Raw genomic sequence first — 19,410 nt, 5'->3', positions numbered from 1 at the left:
ATCACATGGCAAAATCAAATAACAAAACACACCAAAAAGGGATGGACAAGAAAGTTCTGTCATATTCCTGACTTGGTACAGGCATTTTCAAATGTAGAAAATGGTGGATTAAACCTGATTTTAAAGCACTAACCCTCTCACTTTGATGACAGTCTCATCAAATTCTGTTATATTTACAATGTTGCGTGAACCAACAGACATAATAAATAAAATAGTCAAAATATGGGTACAGCAGTCATCATCTGTGTCCCATTGGCACATCCCCTGTTTAATTAAACCTATCATTTAATAAATTGACTGAATAAGATTTTAGTGTATCATATTATTTCTGGATTATTATTATTTTAGGTACGTACAACGTAGGAGTACATATAGCTGATGTCAGTTATTTTCTGAAAGAAGATACATCTCTAGACAAGAGAGCCAGATTCAGGGCTACAAGTGTTTATCTAGTACAAAAGGTTCGTACAAAATAATATCTCTTTATACAAAATGTATGAAACTAAATTTTCAGCTACACTGCCTGTACTAAAATAATTTTATTAATTTTAGAGAAATATTGACACTGATAAAATTGACAATGGAGATAGGTAATGATTCAAAGAGACAACAACTGGACCAATCAGCTGGAAACAATCGAAGCCAACCAATATAAACAATGGGTATTCAACACAGCAAGAAAATCTCACACCTGGAGACAGACTATAGCTGGCCCTTAAACAAAAATGTGTACTAGTTCGGTAATGATGAACATCATACTAAACTTGAGAACATACTGTTCAGTCCAACTTCCATATGATCAAAACAGTTTCCTATGGTTTCAAAATTCTGTTTGAATCTCAATTTTCCTATATAAAATGTTCATCATCTAGATCTAAAGATGTATAAACTTGTCTTAACTACCTAAATATTGTATATGCTTCCAGGTCATTCCTATGTTACCAAGAATTCTCTGTGAAGAGCTGTGTAGTTTGAATCCAAACCAAGATAGGCTGACATTCTCTGTTGTATGGAATATGTCTGAGAAAGGGGAGGTAATTACATTGTATTTTGTTATTTCCTGAAATGCTTATGATACTATAATCTTATTAATCTATGAAAAAAATTACATGTGACATATATGTCAGTAAGAAAATTACTGAAAAAAATGCTGTTATATTAAACTTGTAAGCATTTGCATGGTAAAAACCCTCAAAATTTAATTGAAAAACTGTGCATATATTTATATTTATGTAAAAACATTTTGCAATTAAATGCACCAAAATTGAACAAATGATCATTCCTAAATTTTCAATAAAGTTACTTACATTTTGAAATACTTTTTGTGTTGTTTCACATAACATAATTTCTTATACTGCTCTACAAACTAAAAAAGCCAAATAAATATTATTGAAATATATATGTGTAGATCAGAAGGGAAATAACTATACATAAATACGAAATGCTTTTCATTCATAGATATATGGAGAATGGTTTGGCAGAACAGTGATCAGATCTTGTGTCAAACTAAGCTATCAACATGCTCAGGTAACTATACCAATATTGGCATGCTCAGGTAACTGAAACGTGTAAAACTTATAATTAGATAGCATTATACGCTGGTAACATGAATATATTGTAATGCTTAATAAGGTACACCATATATACAGCTTGACACCAAAAATCTCTCATTTTCTAGAAAATTACATTAATGTTTTAGAATTTATTTTCTTGAAGATTCTGTCTACTTTCCTATTGTTTAAAGTGATAATATTCTCTTTGCATGCTTTGTAAGAGCTTTTCCAATGAATTTAAAGAATATATTAAAAAAAAAAACACCATCAAATAATTCTATTGTTCATGTTGTTATTAGATAATTATTTATGTTTAATGTAATGTTATACCATTTTACATTCCATTGTTTTGATAATTTAATGAATATTTCTTGTTTTATTTTAAAATTTTACAGGGTTTTATAGAGGAACCAGAAAGGGAATGGACGGAGGAAGAATTACCACCAATATCTGATGGATATCCAATCAGTCAAATCAAAGACACAGTACATAATCTACAACTGGTAATAATTTCCACAAACTAAATATTATATAAAGGCCAAAAACATAAATTATTAGATTATCAGGCAATGTCAAGTGTTCTTTATGCATGTCACTTCTATTGAGGAAAAAAAATAATTTTAGACTGATGATTTTTTGAAATTCTTTGTTCATTATTTCAATATTATTCTCATATAAAAATAATAGTCGCAGGACATTAAACTTTTAATAATGATTGAAGCTTTTATCATTCAGTTTCTAATGAGATTAAGCACTTAATTGACATCTTTTTGATAATAAAACATACAATGAATCAGATTAACAAACAAAAATTAGAACTCAAATGGTCAACTTATTTTATGATTATTCAGACTTTCCAAATTTATCATATTTCCTACACTTGTTTAATTCAGATAGCTAAAAATTTACGGAAAGCCAGATTTGATGAAGGGGCTTTAAGATTAGACCAAGTGAAGTTGCAGTTTACGTTAGATCAAGTTACTGGAATGCCTAATGGTTATAGTGTGTATAAACAGAAGGATAGTAATAGGTAAGTTTTATGTTGTAATATATCATAGAAATAAGAAGATGTGGTATGATTGCCAATGAGACAAATTTCTACCCAAGTCACAATTTGTAAAAATTCAACAATTATAGGTCAATGTGCATCTTTCAACATGGAGCCTTGACTCACCCTCAACAGCAAGCTATAAAGGGCCCCAAAAATTACTAGTGTAAAACCATTAAATTGGGAAAACCATCAGTCTAATCTATATAAAAAATGAAAAATGAGCCACATCAACAAATGATAATAACTGAACAACAGGTTACTGACTTAGGACAGGTGTAAGCAAATGGAACAGGTCTAAACATTTAAACAGAAGTAGTGGTGTAACATTACAATATAAAAACACACATACATGAATCTATGAATAGAACTAGTACTGATACACATCAGAAATTTATTATACAGAAAATATCAAAATTAATGTACAAAATGTAAGTGCTTTGGAAAACATTACCTAGAGTGCTTTTTAGAGTATAGAAAATAAAACACAATGATAGTGTAAGATTTTGACTTTAGAACAATTTTTTCTTGCTGAATCACTGCTTGACGAAAAACCACTTAATTTAGATTATTTGACAAATAGACAGAATCACAAATGTATGTAGAGCTAAATTTTGTTTAGGTTGGTAGAGGAATTTATGTTACTAGCTAATATGGCAGTTGCTCACAAGATAAAGAAAGATTTTCCAAAAAAAGCATTCTTAAGACGCCATCCCCCACCACAATCCAAAATGGTGGATGATTTGGTAAGAATAGTTCAAGAAATTTTAATACAATTAGTCTTTTCTGTATAAATTGCTACCAGAAGGTGACAAATTATATACAATGTACATACAAAATATCTTAAACATGCTCCTTTTAATAGATAATTAAACACTTTTTATTTGGAATTTGACTCAACAATAATAGTTTATGATCTGTTTTATTAATTAGGTTTATGCCTCTGCTGTAGCGGATAGGTAATTTTTTTTGTGCATTTGTTGGTTACGAGCTTACTTTGACAGGTGCAAAAAGAACATTTGTACAAGTAGTGAGATTTTTTTTAAATGAATTAATTTAAGTAGAATTAGAATGTGTACTTCCATATCAATTGAGCATTCAAACATTTTATTTTTTTTATATTTTAGGTTGAACTGTGCAGTAACTTAGGTTTCCCTATTGATCCTTCATCAGCAGGTACATTACAGGTAATATTTTATCCTTCATCTGCAGGTACACTACAGTTAAATATTGTGTATATATAGTGATACGGGTTTATATGTATATGGCATAGAATGATATCTTATGTAAGGGAAATAAAATGTACTTTTATTGCTCGGGGCTCAGATGAAAGTTCATGATTGTTTCTGGCCTTAAGAAGTCTGAGTAAAGATATTTTTTTTTCTTTTTTTTTTTTTTCACTTTTTTGATATTTATTTAATTTATGAATGCAAAAATAATTTAAGAAACATTGATACCAAAAAGAATTATTATGTTTTCACAGTATTTCTGATTCTTGTAGAGATCTCTATGGAGATATGCTAATGATGATAACATGTCTGTAGCCAGGATGCAGGTTCTTGTCAGTATGTGTTCTAAACCAATGCAGGTAAGGAATTCAGTAAAATTTTATTTTAATACTTTGTCTTGAAAACGATTAAGTTAATTTATTAATGCAGTGTCAAATTATCATAGAACTGCCTCAATAGTCTTGTGCTTTCTTACTTAAATTGAGTGGAAGTAATGTAAAGTTTGGACCAGGCTAGATCAAATTTAAGAATTTAAAATTTATAATGGTTGCTTTCAAACTAAGTATAAGTATTAAATAATAAAGTGTGGGTGTGCAGGATGATATGTCACATAAACTAGCATGTTACAACAAACTAAAATTGTCAGTTAAATAGTAAGCATGATGTTTTCTTCTGACACTAACATGTTTCATTCTAAAAATACACTGAAAAAGCATGTTATATTCTTACAGAAAAAGTTGTGTAATATTCTGAAAATACCTATAATTTTATCTGCTGGATGTAACTACCATAAACAAATTAATCATTACATGCCTTAGAAGGTTACAGGTTGTATCAAGATGAATCAACATGATAAACTGAAAAACAAAAATAGTATTGTTTTAATGCATCGATTTATTTCTATTTAAGAATGTACATCTGTATTAGATAAACTCAAATTCGAAAATATTATTGTCAAATTATATGATTTATTTATATTTTTAGAATGCGAAGTATTTCTGTACTGGTTGTATTGATGATGAAGAACTGTATCGTCACTACGCCTTGAATGTTCCTCTATATACACATTTTACTAGTCCTATCAGGAGATATGCTGATGTAATGGTCCATAGGACTTTAGGTGCTGCTTTAGGTAAGTTATATAAGCTAGTGAGACATTCAAAGAAAGGATCTTTAAATTCTAATCTATATTGTTTGATCAGTCCAAGTGAAATCTCTGAACTTAAAATTATTTGCTTATGCCTACAGGATTCCTGAAATTGTATCAAAATGTATGCAGAAAAGGATTTGTAATTATCTATACCAAATTACATTCCAGCACATTATTTCCGTTTCAGGTTACTCTGATCTGAGTGAAAAGTCTATGGTTGCCATACAAAGTATTGCTGAGAATTGTAACGACAGAAAGACTAACAGTAAACGAGCATCAGAATTAAGTTCAGAGCTGTTCTTTGCTGTCTTCGTCAAGGTGAGTAGACTACAAGAAAATCACAAGGAAACTTCCAACACCTTTACTTAATATTTGTTCTATATAAATCTATTTTCTTTATACAAAATTGAGGAAAATGAATGTTATAATGAAATATTATTGCCAATGAGAAAATAACCCACCAAAGTTAAGGATAATGTTTTGGAAACTAAAATTGAGAAAAAAAACAGTTTGACCTCTAGGTATCTTTTTGTCACTTGTTTGTTCTATAAATTTATAGGCAAATTACAGTTTTAACACAAATTTCATGGTTTTCAACGAATATGGACATGTGAGTGGGGTAAAGTGTCAGACACATATTTCTTTTGTAATTATAATATTTATTTTATATTTATGCAGACTGCTGGTCCATTTGAAGAAACAGGCATGGTAATGGGAGTATTAGACAAGGCCTTTGATGTCTTTATACTCAAGTTTGGAGTTACAAAGAGAGTGTACTGTGATGTTAGTATTTACTAATGATATTATACTTAATACTTTTAAATATTTGGCAAATGAATGTTGAAAAATGTGAAACATTGATTTTACATGATTAATAAAAACCTAGAACATATAGAAGTCCTATTACAATATTTTTTTGTAAAGAATGCATGAAATGCAACCAAAATCCTAGGATATTGACTTGATATCTAAATCTTCCAAGGTGTATGACTACCATTTTGATACACAAAATATATCCTATCCATGAACTTTTCAAGAAACATATCAATGAAATATATTATGCTTAGATAGTCAAGTCACAAAATGATGTTATACTTGTCAAAAAAATTACATAACCTTTGGAAGGTGCAGGAATCTAATATCTGTTCTTAAGATATCAATGATATTGTAAAGTCATCTTTAAAATTGGAGTTATCTTCCTTTGTCCAAAGATATAGTTGAATCAATTACATAAATGCTTTATACAATGCCACATTTAATTTGACTTCCCACTAATAAATAAAAGGGATCTTTACCTTTCAGTGCTTACAAGCACTTAATTATGTGATTTACGGTTACAACATGTCTTTTTTTCAAAAAATTAAAAAGTATAAAGGTGCAAGTTCTATAACATTTGAACAATCTAAAGTGAGTGTTTGTGAATTGCATGCAGTTTTCTATTGTTTGGAGTAATCACCTATATCCTACTAGCCAGTGCTTGTAATTGATAAAGATGTGATATTTTGCTGATGTTTCCGTTCTTATTTGTTACCTTGCATGTCTAAGAATGAAGGTTAAATGAATTTAAATAAGACTGTGATTTGATTTAGATGCATATTTCATAATGCATATTGTTTTGTAGAAACTAGCTATTAAAGATAAATTACATACAAAAGAACAGAAGAATCCAATTTTAACTTTATACTGGGAACCAACAGAAGAGAATGGTACAGGGGCAGTACAGAAAATATCTATATTTACTATAGTTACCTGTGTATTAAAACCAGGGGAATTACCTCTTCAGTGGATGGTAAGTTAAATCAACACCAAAATAAAATGTCTGCAATTTTCCAAAGTTACAATGAAGAGGCATTGTCATGGCAAAAAAAGAAAAAATGACATAAGTACATACAACAGTACACAGAATACTTCATAGAAAACTCAAGACGGAGTAACACAACCCCACTGAAAACAGGTTCTGATTTCAGGTGCTCAGGAAGTGTAGGCTGATCCCACTGAACATGTGACACCTGTTGTTTTTCAATTGATATTTATATTACAATCATGTTAATGACCTATACAGTGTATGGAAACATATTTTGAGGGGGGGATAGGAGGGGTCCTGATCCCGAAATCCCGGACTTTAAAACATTAAATCCTGAGGTCCCGAATATAAAAAAATTAAATCCCGCCATCCTGAAATTCGAAAAAACGAATTTCCAGATCCTGAAAGTGTCAATCCCAAAATCCAACACTTAAAAGCACCCAATCACGGAGTCCCGATAAAGGTCCTCCCCCCCCCCATATTAAGCCTTCTGTTAAAGTCTACACTTGACTTCTATATTGATACCATCACATTAACAGTACTTCAACAGATTACAGTAAAATTCATACTTAGAAATATACACATCGAAGCTACGTTTACAGGGAACTTTATATCAACACTATATCCTTGGCACTGCGGAATAAGGTTCACTAAAAGGTTATATCTTACAATATTGTAATGCAGAAAGAAAAACAGTTTCATTGAAATGCTGTTATATACTAGCCACAAAAAACACACATTCTTGTTTACTGTTATATTTATTAGCATAAAATATTGCATTGTTGTTTTTTTTTGCTTTCAGGCCATCATAAAACCACCTGCAGTCTGAAAATATAAAACTGGAACTTTGAAAATGGTGTACCAGTGGAAAAATGTCAGTTCAGGAGAAAATAATTGGCAATGGAGGAAATAAAGATGTGTACTTATCATAAAACTATTACAGATCTTAAAAACATTAGAAATTTGATAAATAGTGCTTAATATTTAGTTTTATTCTCTTAACTTTATTATATGTTTTACTTTGAAATGTATTTATTTGTGCTAGTTTTATATGTGACATCGGAAATAAAGTTGGAATAAAAAATATATTGTAGATTTGGAATAAATCTATTAAATGATCAGTATTGAAAAAAAAAATCTATAGTCTTTTATGGTGCTAATCAATGATTCAAAGGGTTTGTTTTATCAATGACGTCAAACTAAAATTCATTCAAGGTTTAAAAAGCACTTTTTTTCCCCATAATTTGATTTGCTAGTAAGTTAAATGTATGTACAATAAAAATTGAAAACTTTAGATCACCTTTCTTTTGTTTGCAATTTTTGTATAGCTTGGGAACATTTTCATTTGGTTAATAAAAAGTTTTGAACAGAAAACATAGGGAGGGATACATTTTATTTTTGTTATTTGACAAAATTACCTGTATGTTTTAAAAATGGTTCATTTTGATGATTATCTCCACTTAAATGTAACAGTCATATATATAAAGCAAGAATAAAAGTATCTGGCAAAATTGCAGATTCTTTGATATTACTATATTTTGATGTTTCAAAAATATTTTAAGGATTTGTGTAAAAATAAGCACTGTGATGTTTAAGAAATTATATTTTCAAGATAGTATCAAAAAGTTCTATCTTAAACTTTATTGTTCAAGAATTTAAGAAAATGGTAAATTTATAATTTGAATATCCAAAGCTAAAATATACAACTTAAGAAATGATGTTTCCAAGATAGTATCAACAAGTTCTATCTTAAACTTTATTGTTCAAGAATTTAAGAAAATGGTAAATTTATAATTTGAATATCCAAAGCTAAAATATACAACTTAAGAAATGATGTTTCCAAGATAGTATCAACAAGTTCTATCTTAAACTTTATTGTTCAAGAATTTAAGAAAATGGTAAATTTATAATTTGAATATCCAAAGCTAAAATATACAACTTAAGAAATGATGTTTCCAAGATAGTATCAACAAGTTCTATCTTAAACTTTATTGTTCAAGAATTTAAGAAAATGGTAAATTTATAATTTTAATATCCAAAGCTAAAATATACAACTTGGCAGCTCCCATTAATTCCCATCGTTTTTCTAGGTTACCCTAAGCATTAATTATCAACTTAATGGTCTCAAATCAATTGGAAAGTATTGCCTACATTTCATTGGTTTAAAGAAGCAGACCCCCTCCCCCCACATAAGCGTACTTTAAAGGTTTTGTCCTTTTCACAATAAATCTAACAATTGAAATTGATTGTAAGTTATATTGATAAGTATTTCTATTATTCCGACTTTTTATGTGAAAAGGGTTGCTGAATAAGAAGAATTAATAACATAAGTGAGAATTTTGTTTTGATAGGATTGAGAGGTTGAGCGATTGTTAATGATGTATTTATGTTTACATTTTAATGTAACAAAATGAATTGATGTCAAAAAGATCATGGAATAAAATTATTTAAACCTATATTATATGTCAATGTTGCCATGCATGTGGCATATAAAAAAGGCTGGTTTTAAAAACTAGATTTGATATAACATGTATAAAGACTCCACAAAATTACAAACATACAAAAAAGGAAAATAACAACAATATTAAATTCTGAGGAAAATCATAAACATAACCAAATAGCAAAATCTAAAGCTCAAACACATCAAACAAATGGATAACAACTGTCATATTCCTTACTTGGAACAGGCATTTTCTTTTGTAGAAAATGATGGATAAAACCTGGTTTTATAGCTATCTAAACCTCTCACTTGTGTGACAGTCACATAAAATTTTGTTATATCAACTTTAATGTGTGAACAAAACAAACACATAATAAGAAAAAATGTCAAAATAGGGCATAGAAGTCAACATTGTGTTATAATCACTATAAAACATACAAACAAAGGAACAAAGAAAAAACAAAAGGGCATATAGACGAAGCACACAAGCAAAAACAAAAGACAAAAACAGAAAAATCCCATTACACAATGACTGGATGGATAAGTACCAAGCCTCATCAAATTAACATCAACAAAAATAGACTAAACTGTAAAAGTAATAACTATCACAGACAAATAAAAGAACTTTATAAAATGTAGCTACTATATGATAAACAACATCAGTAACAAGAATCAATAATCAAAATCAGACCATGTGAATTTGATAAGGAATCCTATACCCAATTTTAAGTTACAGATATTATGTGTCAGAAACCTATTATGTGTCAAAAATTTAGTTACAATGTAAATTCAGACCTGTATCAAGAGTGGATATTGTGTCCATTTTGGCCCCAACTTTTCAGGGTTGGACATCTGGGGTTGTATCCAGCTAAGCAATTTATTTAAAAATAACCCTGATTCATCAACTTTCTGCTCTGACACGGGTAATACAAACCAACCTACATGGGTGAAATATGAAGTATCCATTGAATGTTGTTTTGGTCCCTTTAATTCCCAAAATAGAAATGAAAGACATTCAATTGAATTGACTAAATAACACCTTCAAATGTTTTTATAACTTTGAATTAGTTACTTTTCAAACAAAAAATAGCCAAAATTGCCTGATATTTAGAGAATGTCAATAATATTTAAATGTGAGCTAATATATTTTGTGTAATACCTTACCAATAAAGAAATGTTGGTTCAATATATCTTATTCGATATGAGCGTCACTGATGAGTCTTATGTAGACGAAACGCGCGTCTGGCGTATTAGATTATAATCCTGGTACCTTTGATAACTATTTAAACCACTGGGTCGATGCCACTGCTGGTAGACGTTTCGACCTCGAGGGTATCACCAGCCCAGTAGTCAGCACATCGGTGTTGACATGAATATCAATTATATAGTCATTTTTATAAATTTCCTGTTACAAAACTAAGGATTTTCTTATTCCCAGGAAATGATTACCTTTGCCGTATTTGGCACAACTTTTTGGAATTTTGGGTCCTAAATGCTCTTCAAATTTGTTTTTGTTTGGCTTTACAACTATTTTGATCTGAGCGTCACTGATGAATTTTATGTAGACGAAAGGCGCGTCTGGCGTATTTAATTATAATCTTGGTACCTTTGATAAATATTATTCAATATGGATAGTGGGTAAATATCTGAATGTAAAAGGTCATGGATGATATTATATTTAACAAAAGTATAGGTGTAAGCTGGCTATTGTCAGTAAAATGTATGAATTTCAACTTGTTTAAAGGGGGGCACTAGCTACGAGATCTATACAAAATCTAATATTTTTTTTTATTTGCTCAATCAATAATGAAATGCAAATAGTGAAATGTGTGATAACCCACCCCACCCCCAATCACCAAAAAAAAAAAGAAAAAAACAACCAGACATTTTAAGTAAAAAATTAAAAAATTGTGTAATAGCAGCCAAAATTGTAATATAATCTTAATCACTTTAAAAATAAATAGTAATATCAACAAAGAAAATAATAATATATATAGATACTCTAAAGATAAACTTCATAAGCAAAACTGAAAGTTAAGAACACAAAATTGACCATATCACAATACCACAATGGCTGGAAAACGAGTCACGAGAAAATGTTGTAAATGTATTAAGCTAATTATATATACAGTAGATGTTATATTCAATTATAGAATTTACTAAGAGACGATCGATAAATAATTTGAAAAGCCTGTATTACAATCATGTACACATGTATGATATTTCATTTTCTATTCAGTATTTAAAATGACATATCTAAAGCCTTAAGAAAAGCTATAAAGTATTAAAATACATTATCATACATGTTCTTTTGAAATATCAATCGGATCGATTGGTTTAGATTTTCTGAAAACTTCTTTTGACCTCAATCCTTAAGGTCGGGAATTTCTATCTATAAGGAATTTCCATTAAATGACACGTATACTTTCAATGCATATGTTCTTGCTTTTATTTTCTAGTTAAAAGTTGCAGTTGTAAGTATATATAATTATTATAGTTTACGTACGTACTTGGAACACCAAAAATAGAACCAAGTTTATCAATTGACAATGATATTTGTAATATCAACGTAATATATAAAAAAGTTATCAAAGGTACCAGGATTATAATTTTGTTCGCCAGACGCGCGTTTCGTCTACATAAGACTCATCAGTGACGCTCATATCAAAACATTTATAAAGCCAATGTAACACACACACACAACTTACATGTACATTGTAATTAAATCAGTAGGCCTAATATATATTAAGTTGTGTAGTCAGCAAAGCATATACAGATCAGATGTGTATTTTGCAGGAATCTTTTCGGATTTGTTGATTGCAGACAACGCTTTAAAAATAAAACCAGATACGTTCTATAATATTTTTTTACAGCACAGGGTCGATACCGCCACTGACTGCCCATCAGACCCAGACGATCAGCTTAGTAGTCAATAATGTCGGTACTGACACGAGTTATGACATATTATCGGTTTGATAGATTTGGGTTTTTATTTACCATTTTGTCAAATATCTATTTAACTGTTTCGGTTCTTTTAAATCCTTTGCTTTCAAATATTCGTCTTTATATCAGAAAAGCTCTTCAGGGCTTAACATTTTAAAGGTGTTAGTTTTGGGTTTCAGTTCTTGGTCCTAGAAATAAACAAACTCACAAGCTATTGTAATTTTGGTAAAACTGTTACCATTTTGTTTTGATGCATATTACAGAGACGCGATTATGTTTAGAAAATTTATATATTTTTTATTAACAATGATAATTGTTTATTTATTTGCTCTAGACTGACAAGTGGATGCTAACCATGCTTTCTCGTGTAAATATATCTGTTCACGGTAAAGTTAGTTATAAAATTAAATACATATATTCCGATGCAAGTTATTTTACTGCGCCAAAATTAGGACAACGGAAACTCAACTTTACACAAGCTCGAGGAAACATCGTTGTCTTCTCAAGAGGTTATTTTAAATCATTTTCTAAGTACAAGTTTCCATCTCAACGTCCGATAATGTTTACAAAATTAACCGAAACTCTAAGCAAGTACAACTATACAATCAGTGACCGATTGAAAATAACTAAACCAACTGCGAGACATTTGAATGCTTCCAAGATAGACGTTCGTGCGTTACAAAACATTCCGGAACATTTAAAAATTTGGTATACGTATTTTATGAAATTTCCTGGCGAATCTGATGGACAATATTGCAATCATAAGCTTCATGGAAATGTGGAAAGGAAGAAATCATCAAAATCTTCCGATGATTCGTCTGCTACGCCATCGACAGAGGACTCTACAGTAAAGACATCTTCCAAATCATTTGATGATTTATCTACTTTGCCGTATACAGAGGACTTTACAGTAAAGACATCATCCAAATTATTCGAAGATTCGTCTTCTACGCCGTATACAGAGAACTTTGCAGGAAATACATCTTCCAAATCATTTGATGATCTGTCTTCTACGGCGTATACAGAGGCCGTTGCAGGAAAGACATCTTCCGAATCATTTGATGATTTATCTTCTTTGCCATATACAGAGGATTTTGCAGGAAAGACATCTTCTAATTCATTTGTCATGCTTGATGATTCGTCTTCTACGCCACTAACAGATGTTTTTACTGGAAAGACATCTTCCAAATCGTTTGATGATAGTTCTGCCATGAATTTTACAGAAGCCTTAGCAGGTCGTATTGCATTTTCCGCCGTACTGGAGGGCTCTTCTTCGTTGATTGCAACACTATGTGAAGAGGGTAAAAAGAAATCTGACATCCGAATGATATTGAGAAAAATTCGTCAACAAACTCCAAAGGGACTATCGATTGGTATGAAAGATGGTATGATTTACGGAATATCAGCAGAAACAATGCGTACTTTATTCAATAAAATGTTGGAAGATGAATCTTATGCAAATCTGATAGCAAATACTACTGGTTCGCTTACACTGGTTATTGTCAAATATATAGCCATTTGTAATGAATTTGAAAAAGGAAATGTATCCAAAACAGAAATGAACAGACGCATTATAAAGTTACTGACATTCACAGGATTAAAACTTTCTATCATATCGACTGTTAACCCCAGCATAGTTCCTATGATAGCAATCTGTTTGATATTGAAGGTCGGTGATCGTTTGTACGGCGACGAGGTTATGAATAGTGTATTTAAACAGTATTCTCAGTATATGAACAATTGTGATAGGAAAATAGTGGATGGGTTTGTAGCAGACCTCCCTAAAAGATGTAAATAGACCAAATTTGTCTCAGTTTTTTTTAGATAAAAAAAATATCTTGAAACACTAGTTTATCTTTTGCTGAGACTTTTTGATCATTGTTGTTCTTGCAGTTTAACAATAAAACAAAGAAATCCGACTCTTGACCAGACCTGATTAAAATACTACCCTATAACTCAACCTCCTTATCATAGCACCCAGTCTTACGGTAAAAATAAAAATAACAAACACACTCCTAGGGAAATTCAAAATGTTTGTCCCTTATCAAATGTCAAAATCATTAGATCAAACACATTAAACAAAATGATGGAAAACAACTGGCATATTCCTGACTTGATACAGGCATTATCTTTTGTCGAAAGTGGAGGATAAACCCTTGTTTAATAACTAGACAATTTTAGCTCTTACATGTATGACAGTCGCATATACTTCCAACATATGGATAATAATGTATGAGCAAACATAATAAGCATATGTCTGTGATGAAGAACGTTGTTGATGTTGATACCATCAATTACTTTATTGGAAACGCTGAACAGGATAGACATTCCTATTTGCATCATGTTGTGGTTTCGATATTACTTGTTTTAAAAAGACAGAAAAGAGCTTCATCACAAATTATACTTACTAGTCTGTATATTGGGGAAAATGTATTAATGCATCCCTTGTCAAGTGCATTTTAGAAATTAACAGACAATGAAAAACGAAACTCATAACAGATGTGCATGGCTTATAGTCACGGTTCGCAAGACATGCATTTCGTCTACAAAATACGACCATTGCTTAAGTTTTTTTCCTAAGTTTCTTTCTAAGAAACTATAAGCAATAGGTTATTTTTTGTATATGGAATGATTGTAAAATAGGGTAAAAGATACTCGAGGAACAGTCAAAGTCAAAGATCGAAAAACAAAACTGACAACGCCTTGGCTACAAAAAGAAAAGACAAACAAACAAATAATAGTACACAACATAGTAAACTGAACACTTAGCAACACGAACCCCACCAAAACCTGGAGGTGATCTCAGGTGCTCCGGCAGGGTATGCATATCCTACTCAACATATGGCACCGTCGTGTTGCTCATGTTATTACAAACCCAGTAAATAGTCTTATTCGGTAGGTCACATTCGTGGTAAAAAGTGGATTGTAGTTACGATGTAAAGCCCCAGTCCCACTAGACCACGATCGCACCATGATAACCGCGATCTAAAATAAATTTAGATCGTGGTGAGGTCACGGTATGAACGGCATGAAAATGTTAATTTTCGTTGCTTTCACGATGCTACTACGTCCTAATTACGCTTCTACAACGATCCCGCTACGATTAAACCACGTTCTCACCGCGCTTATTCTGCGACCTCACTACGCTTATAAAGATCTTTCTACGCTCTTCACGCTCTCACTACGACCATAGCACGAGTTATCCGATTGCAACACGATCTTACTGCGATTATAGCACGTTCTTACCACGATTATACTACGTTCATACCGCGATCTTACTACGTTATCAGCAATACCGTCAATATCGTGTTTCATATCAATATAGTTCCATTCCCTCTATTTCTGATTAAAACGGAGATTTCTCGGAAACAATACAGTCATGTCACCAAAATCTACTAGAACACGTGGGCGTGGTGGTAGGGGTTGATGTAGAGGCAGAGGGAGCAAAGTATGAACGCCATACTTAACTCCAAGAAACTAAAATTAAAAATAGTACAAGACTCCTGACTTGGGACAGGCGCAACATTAGTGGGGTTAAACATGTTTGTGAGATCTCAACTCTCCCCCTATACCTCTAGCCAATGAAGAAAAGTAAACGCATAACAATACGTACATTACAATTCAGTTCAAGAGAAGTCCGAGTCTGATGTCAGAAGATGTGACCAAAGAAAATATTAAACACAATGACAATAATACATAAATAACAACAGACTACTAGCAGTTAACTGAAATGCCAGCTCCAGACTCCAATTAAACTGATACTATACACATAAGTAGTATAATACTTGTCATCAAGAGATGACCAATCAAACCTAAATTACAACCTATTGTTGGTCCATAAAGCTCAAATGACAATATTTTAGTGAGATGACACAGATATGTCAATATATATAGGAAGATGTGGTATGAGTGCCAATGAGATAACTCTCCATCAACGTTATAATCTATAAACCATTATAGGCCAAGGTACGGCCTTCAATACGGAGCCAAGGCTCCGTATTGAAGGTTTTACACTAGTAATTTTTTACACTAGTAATTTTTGGGGCCTTTTATATCTTGCTGTTCGGTGTAAGCCAAGGCTCCGTGTTGAAGGCCGTATCTTGGCCTATAATTGTTACTTTTAAAAATTGTTACTTGGATTGAGAGTTATCTCATTGGCACTCATACCACATCTTCCTATATCTATTGACACATCTGTTTCATATCTGCTATTGTTCACTTAAATATCGTCATTTCAGCTTGATGGACCAGCAATAGGTTGTAATTTAGGTCGGATTGATCGATCCGACATCTCTACTTGATCAAGATTCGTTACTATCAGAGCTCTATCTGCCTCGACATCAACCCTAACACCACGACCACGTGTTCTAGTAGATTTTGGTGGCTTGATTGTATTTTTTTTTCTCGAGAAATCTACGTATTAATTAGAAATAGAACTGAAAAAGGAATGATACTGTATTGATATGGAGCACGATGTTGACGTTATTGCTGAGAGCGTAGTAAGATCGCTTTGAGCGTAGTGTAATCGTGGTAAGAACGTGCTATAATCGCAGTAGAAGCGTGGTAAGATCGTGTTGCAATAGGATAACTCGTGGTATGGTCGTAGTGAGAACGTGACGAGCGTAGAAAGATCTTGATAAGCGTAGTAAGGTCGCAGAATAAGCGCGGTGAGAACGTGTTATAGTCGTAGCGGGATCGTTGTAGAAGCGTAATTAGGACGTAGTAGCATCGTGAAAGCAACGAAAATTTGCATTTTCATGCCGCTCATACCGCGACCTCACCACGATCTGAATTTAATTTAGATCGCGGTGAGCGTGGTGCGATCGTGGTCTAGTGGGACGGGGGCTTTAGGAACATATCCAATATCATCTGTGAAACGGTTATTCCATAACGGTCAAAATGAACTCACGGTAAGTTGTACACATTTTTCAAGTTTGATTTTAGTTGACATTGACATCATTGTCAGATATCATAGTTGGATTATATGATTCTTTAAAAGTGAATCTTTATATTCAGGACCATCAACTTAAAATCAATAGGCAGTAAAGCAGCCGAGACAATATAGCGTGTGCACACTTGTTGTTATGTCCTTTGACTCAGTATTTATATATCTAGCCTTTGTGTTATTGCGCGATAATCATTGTTTTGTATTCTTGTTTTTCATATTTATTGATGTGCTCTGCCTTTAACATTGACATTAAAGCGGGAGATTTGGCATGCCACAAAATAAGGTTCAACCCACCATTTGTTTCTTAAAATATTCACAGATAGTCCAGTACCAATTTAGGAAAATGGCCATTGTTATATTATGGTTAGTTTCTCTGTGTGTTACATTTTAATGTTGTGTTTCTGTTGTGTCGTAGTTTTCATCTTATATTTGATGCGTTTCCCTCAAGTTTAGTTTGTAACCCGGATTTGTTTTTTTCCCAATCGATTTATGAATTTCGCACAGCGGTATACTAATGTTGCGTTTATTTGCCTACAAACCCGTCTTCTTTTCTCGAATATGACATTACTACTTTTGTACTGACATTAACAACACTGTGGATGACACATGAAAACATAATGTTAAACAAAAACATCTATACTAAACACTAAGAAAAGTTCAAGAGCTTAATATGAACTCCTTGGTAGAGGGTTGCTGGTTTCATTGAATCTAATCACAGATGACGATTGATACATTTATATGATTAAGCATAAAAGAAACCTAATACAAAAAGCAGATAGTTTGTATCGGATATGTATTCCTCCTAATATATTCTCAACAATAACTTCCAAATGTCGTATGCATATACAATTGTTAAAGAAACAACACACAATCTATTTAAGAAATGCTGTTTCATGTAAGACATGAACTTTAACGAAATAAAATAAGATGTGTGGTGACACCTTGTCTATTGATATTTTATATTCGTAACTGTATACGAATTACGTCGTTACGGCTCTATATCCTTCTCTGTCACGCCTTTAAAGCCTACGTCATCAAGTACTCTATCAAAGTATGTATCATCAGGTAAACCAAACCTGAAAATTCATACAGGGAACTTATTAGATTATAGAGATGTTTCATTTATCAGGGTTGTGTGCGTGTAAACAGTTAACATATGAGTTGTATTTAATGACAAATATATTAACCAAACCCAAATGTACACCAAACATTTACCATAACTTTACATGTAGAACCGTGTGACGTTTTGCGCAATGAATATTACTTGTCTCCAGGTGAATATAATTTTTATAGTAAAACCTACTAGATTGATACCAATATGGAATAACATCTATTCCAGTTCTGTGTCGGAATTTTAAGTTTCGTTTAATTTGGTACCCAACACTTTCACTAAAATTAATTTGGCTCGTTTAATTTTCTTAAAATTTTGACACAGTATTTACTTTGACCCTTTAACAAAAATATATAAAAATTTCAAAAAATTTTAACCAACCATTTCATCAGAAAAATTACACTGGTTATATAGCAGTTTGACAAACACCAATTTTGATCACTGAGAAGCTTAATATTCCTTTTACAACACAACGTAATTAAAACGTTAAGCTGACTTTTCAGAGTTATCTCCCTGTAGTGTTAGGTACCACCTTAAACTAGTTGGCATGGTAACCCAGTACGTAAGGAGACCTATTTACAGTTCTATGCCTTTGAGTTACAAGGTCTCTGATAATAAATGAATATTTGAATACACTAGATAGTTTTCCTCAAACCCAGGTCGATAAATTTCTACAATAATGAAAACTACAACCAAAAGTAAAATATTACACTTTAATATTTATACATGGTGATCCCTTATAGTAATACAAAAGAAAACTCTATACTAGCACTATTTTGAGAATAAGAAAAAAAACTGTAGACTTAAACTAAGTGAATAAAATTGAGAATGGAAATGAGGAATGTGTCAAAGAGACAACAACCCGACCATAGAAAAAACAACAGCAAAAGGTCACCAACAGGTCTTCAATGTAGCGAGAAATTCCCGCACCCGGAGGCTTCCTTCAGCTGGCCCCTTAACAAATATATACTGTGACGTTTTTGACATATAGCACTGCCTAAATTTTTATTGATATTGTCTATATTTTGTTGAACTACTATTTAGTTAACCTTGTGAAAACTTTATGAATTATTGAGATTACATGTTTTAATTTAATTAGGTTGACATTGTTTGTCTATGTCTCTACCACGACTGTACTTTGTATTATTATATATAGCAAGGAGTGTGTGTATTTTATGTCATGA

The 19,410-nt window shown here is 31.7% G+C and overlaps 1 protein-coding gene across 1 annotated transcript in view; it reads left to right on the top strand.

Annotated features, from left to right (window-relative positions):
* The window catches only part of LOC143057253 (DIS3-like exonuclease 2), a 38,129-nt gene extending 28,889 nt beyond the window's left edge, over positions 1 to 9,240 (top strand). Inside the window, exons 13-25 of the mRNA XM_076230520.1 lie at positions 349 to 461; positions 927 to 1,034; positions 1,459 to 1,527; positions 1,949 to 2,056; positions 2,447 to 2,583; positions 3,224 to 3,347; positions 3,729 to 3,788; positions 4,103 to 4,189; positions 4,815 to 4,962; positions 5,168 to 5,298; positions 5,659 to 5,763; positions 6,602 to 6,769; positions 7,587 to 9,240. Of these exons, the coding sequence (XP_076086635.1) occupies positions 349 to 461; positions 927 to 1,034; positions 1,459 to 1,527; positions 1,949 to 2,056; positions 2,447 to 2,583; positions 3,224 to 3,347; positions 3,729 to 3,788; positions 4,103 to 4,189; positions 4,815 to 4,962; positions 5,168 to 5,298; positions 5,659 to 5,763; positions 6,602 to 6,769; positions 7,587 to 7,613 (1,385 nt within the window). The 3' untranslated portion in view covers positions 7,614 to 9,240. The remainder of the gene's footprint in view (positions 1 to 348; positions 462 to 926; positions 1,035 to 1,458; positions 1,528 to 1,948; positions 2,057 to 2,446; positions 2,584 to 3,223; positions 3,348 to 3,728; positions 3,789 to 4,102; positions 4,190 to 4,814; positions 4,963 to 5,167; positions 5,299 to 5,658; positions 5,764 to 6,601; positions 6,770 to 7,586) is intronic.
* The last annotated feature ends 10,170 nt before the right edge of the window (positions 9,241 to 19,410 follow it).

The sequence above is a fragment of the Mytilus galloprovincialis genome, chromosome 13 (assembly GCF_965363235.1).
Source record: "Mytilus galloprovincialis chromosome 13, xbMytGall1.hap1.1, whole genome shotgun sequence".
Lineage (NCBI taxonomy): Eukaryota > Metazoa > Mollusca > Bivalvia > Mytilida > Mytilidae > Mytilus > Mytilus galloprovincialis.
This window is presented reverse-complemented; position numbering and strand designations above follow the sequence as displayed.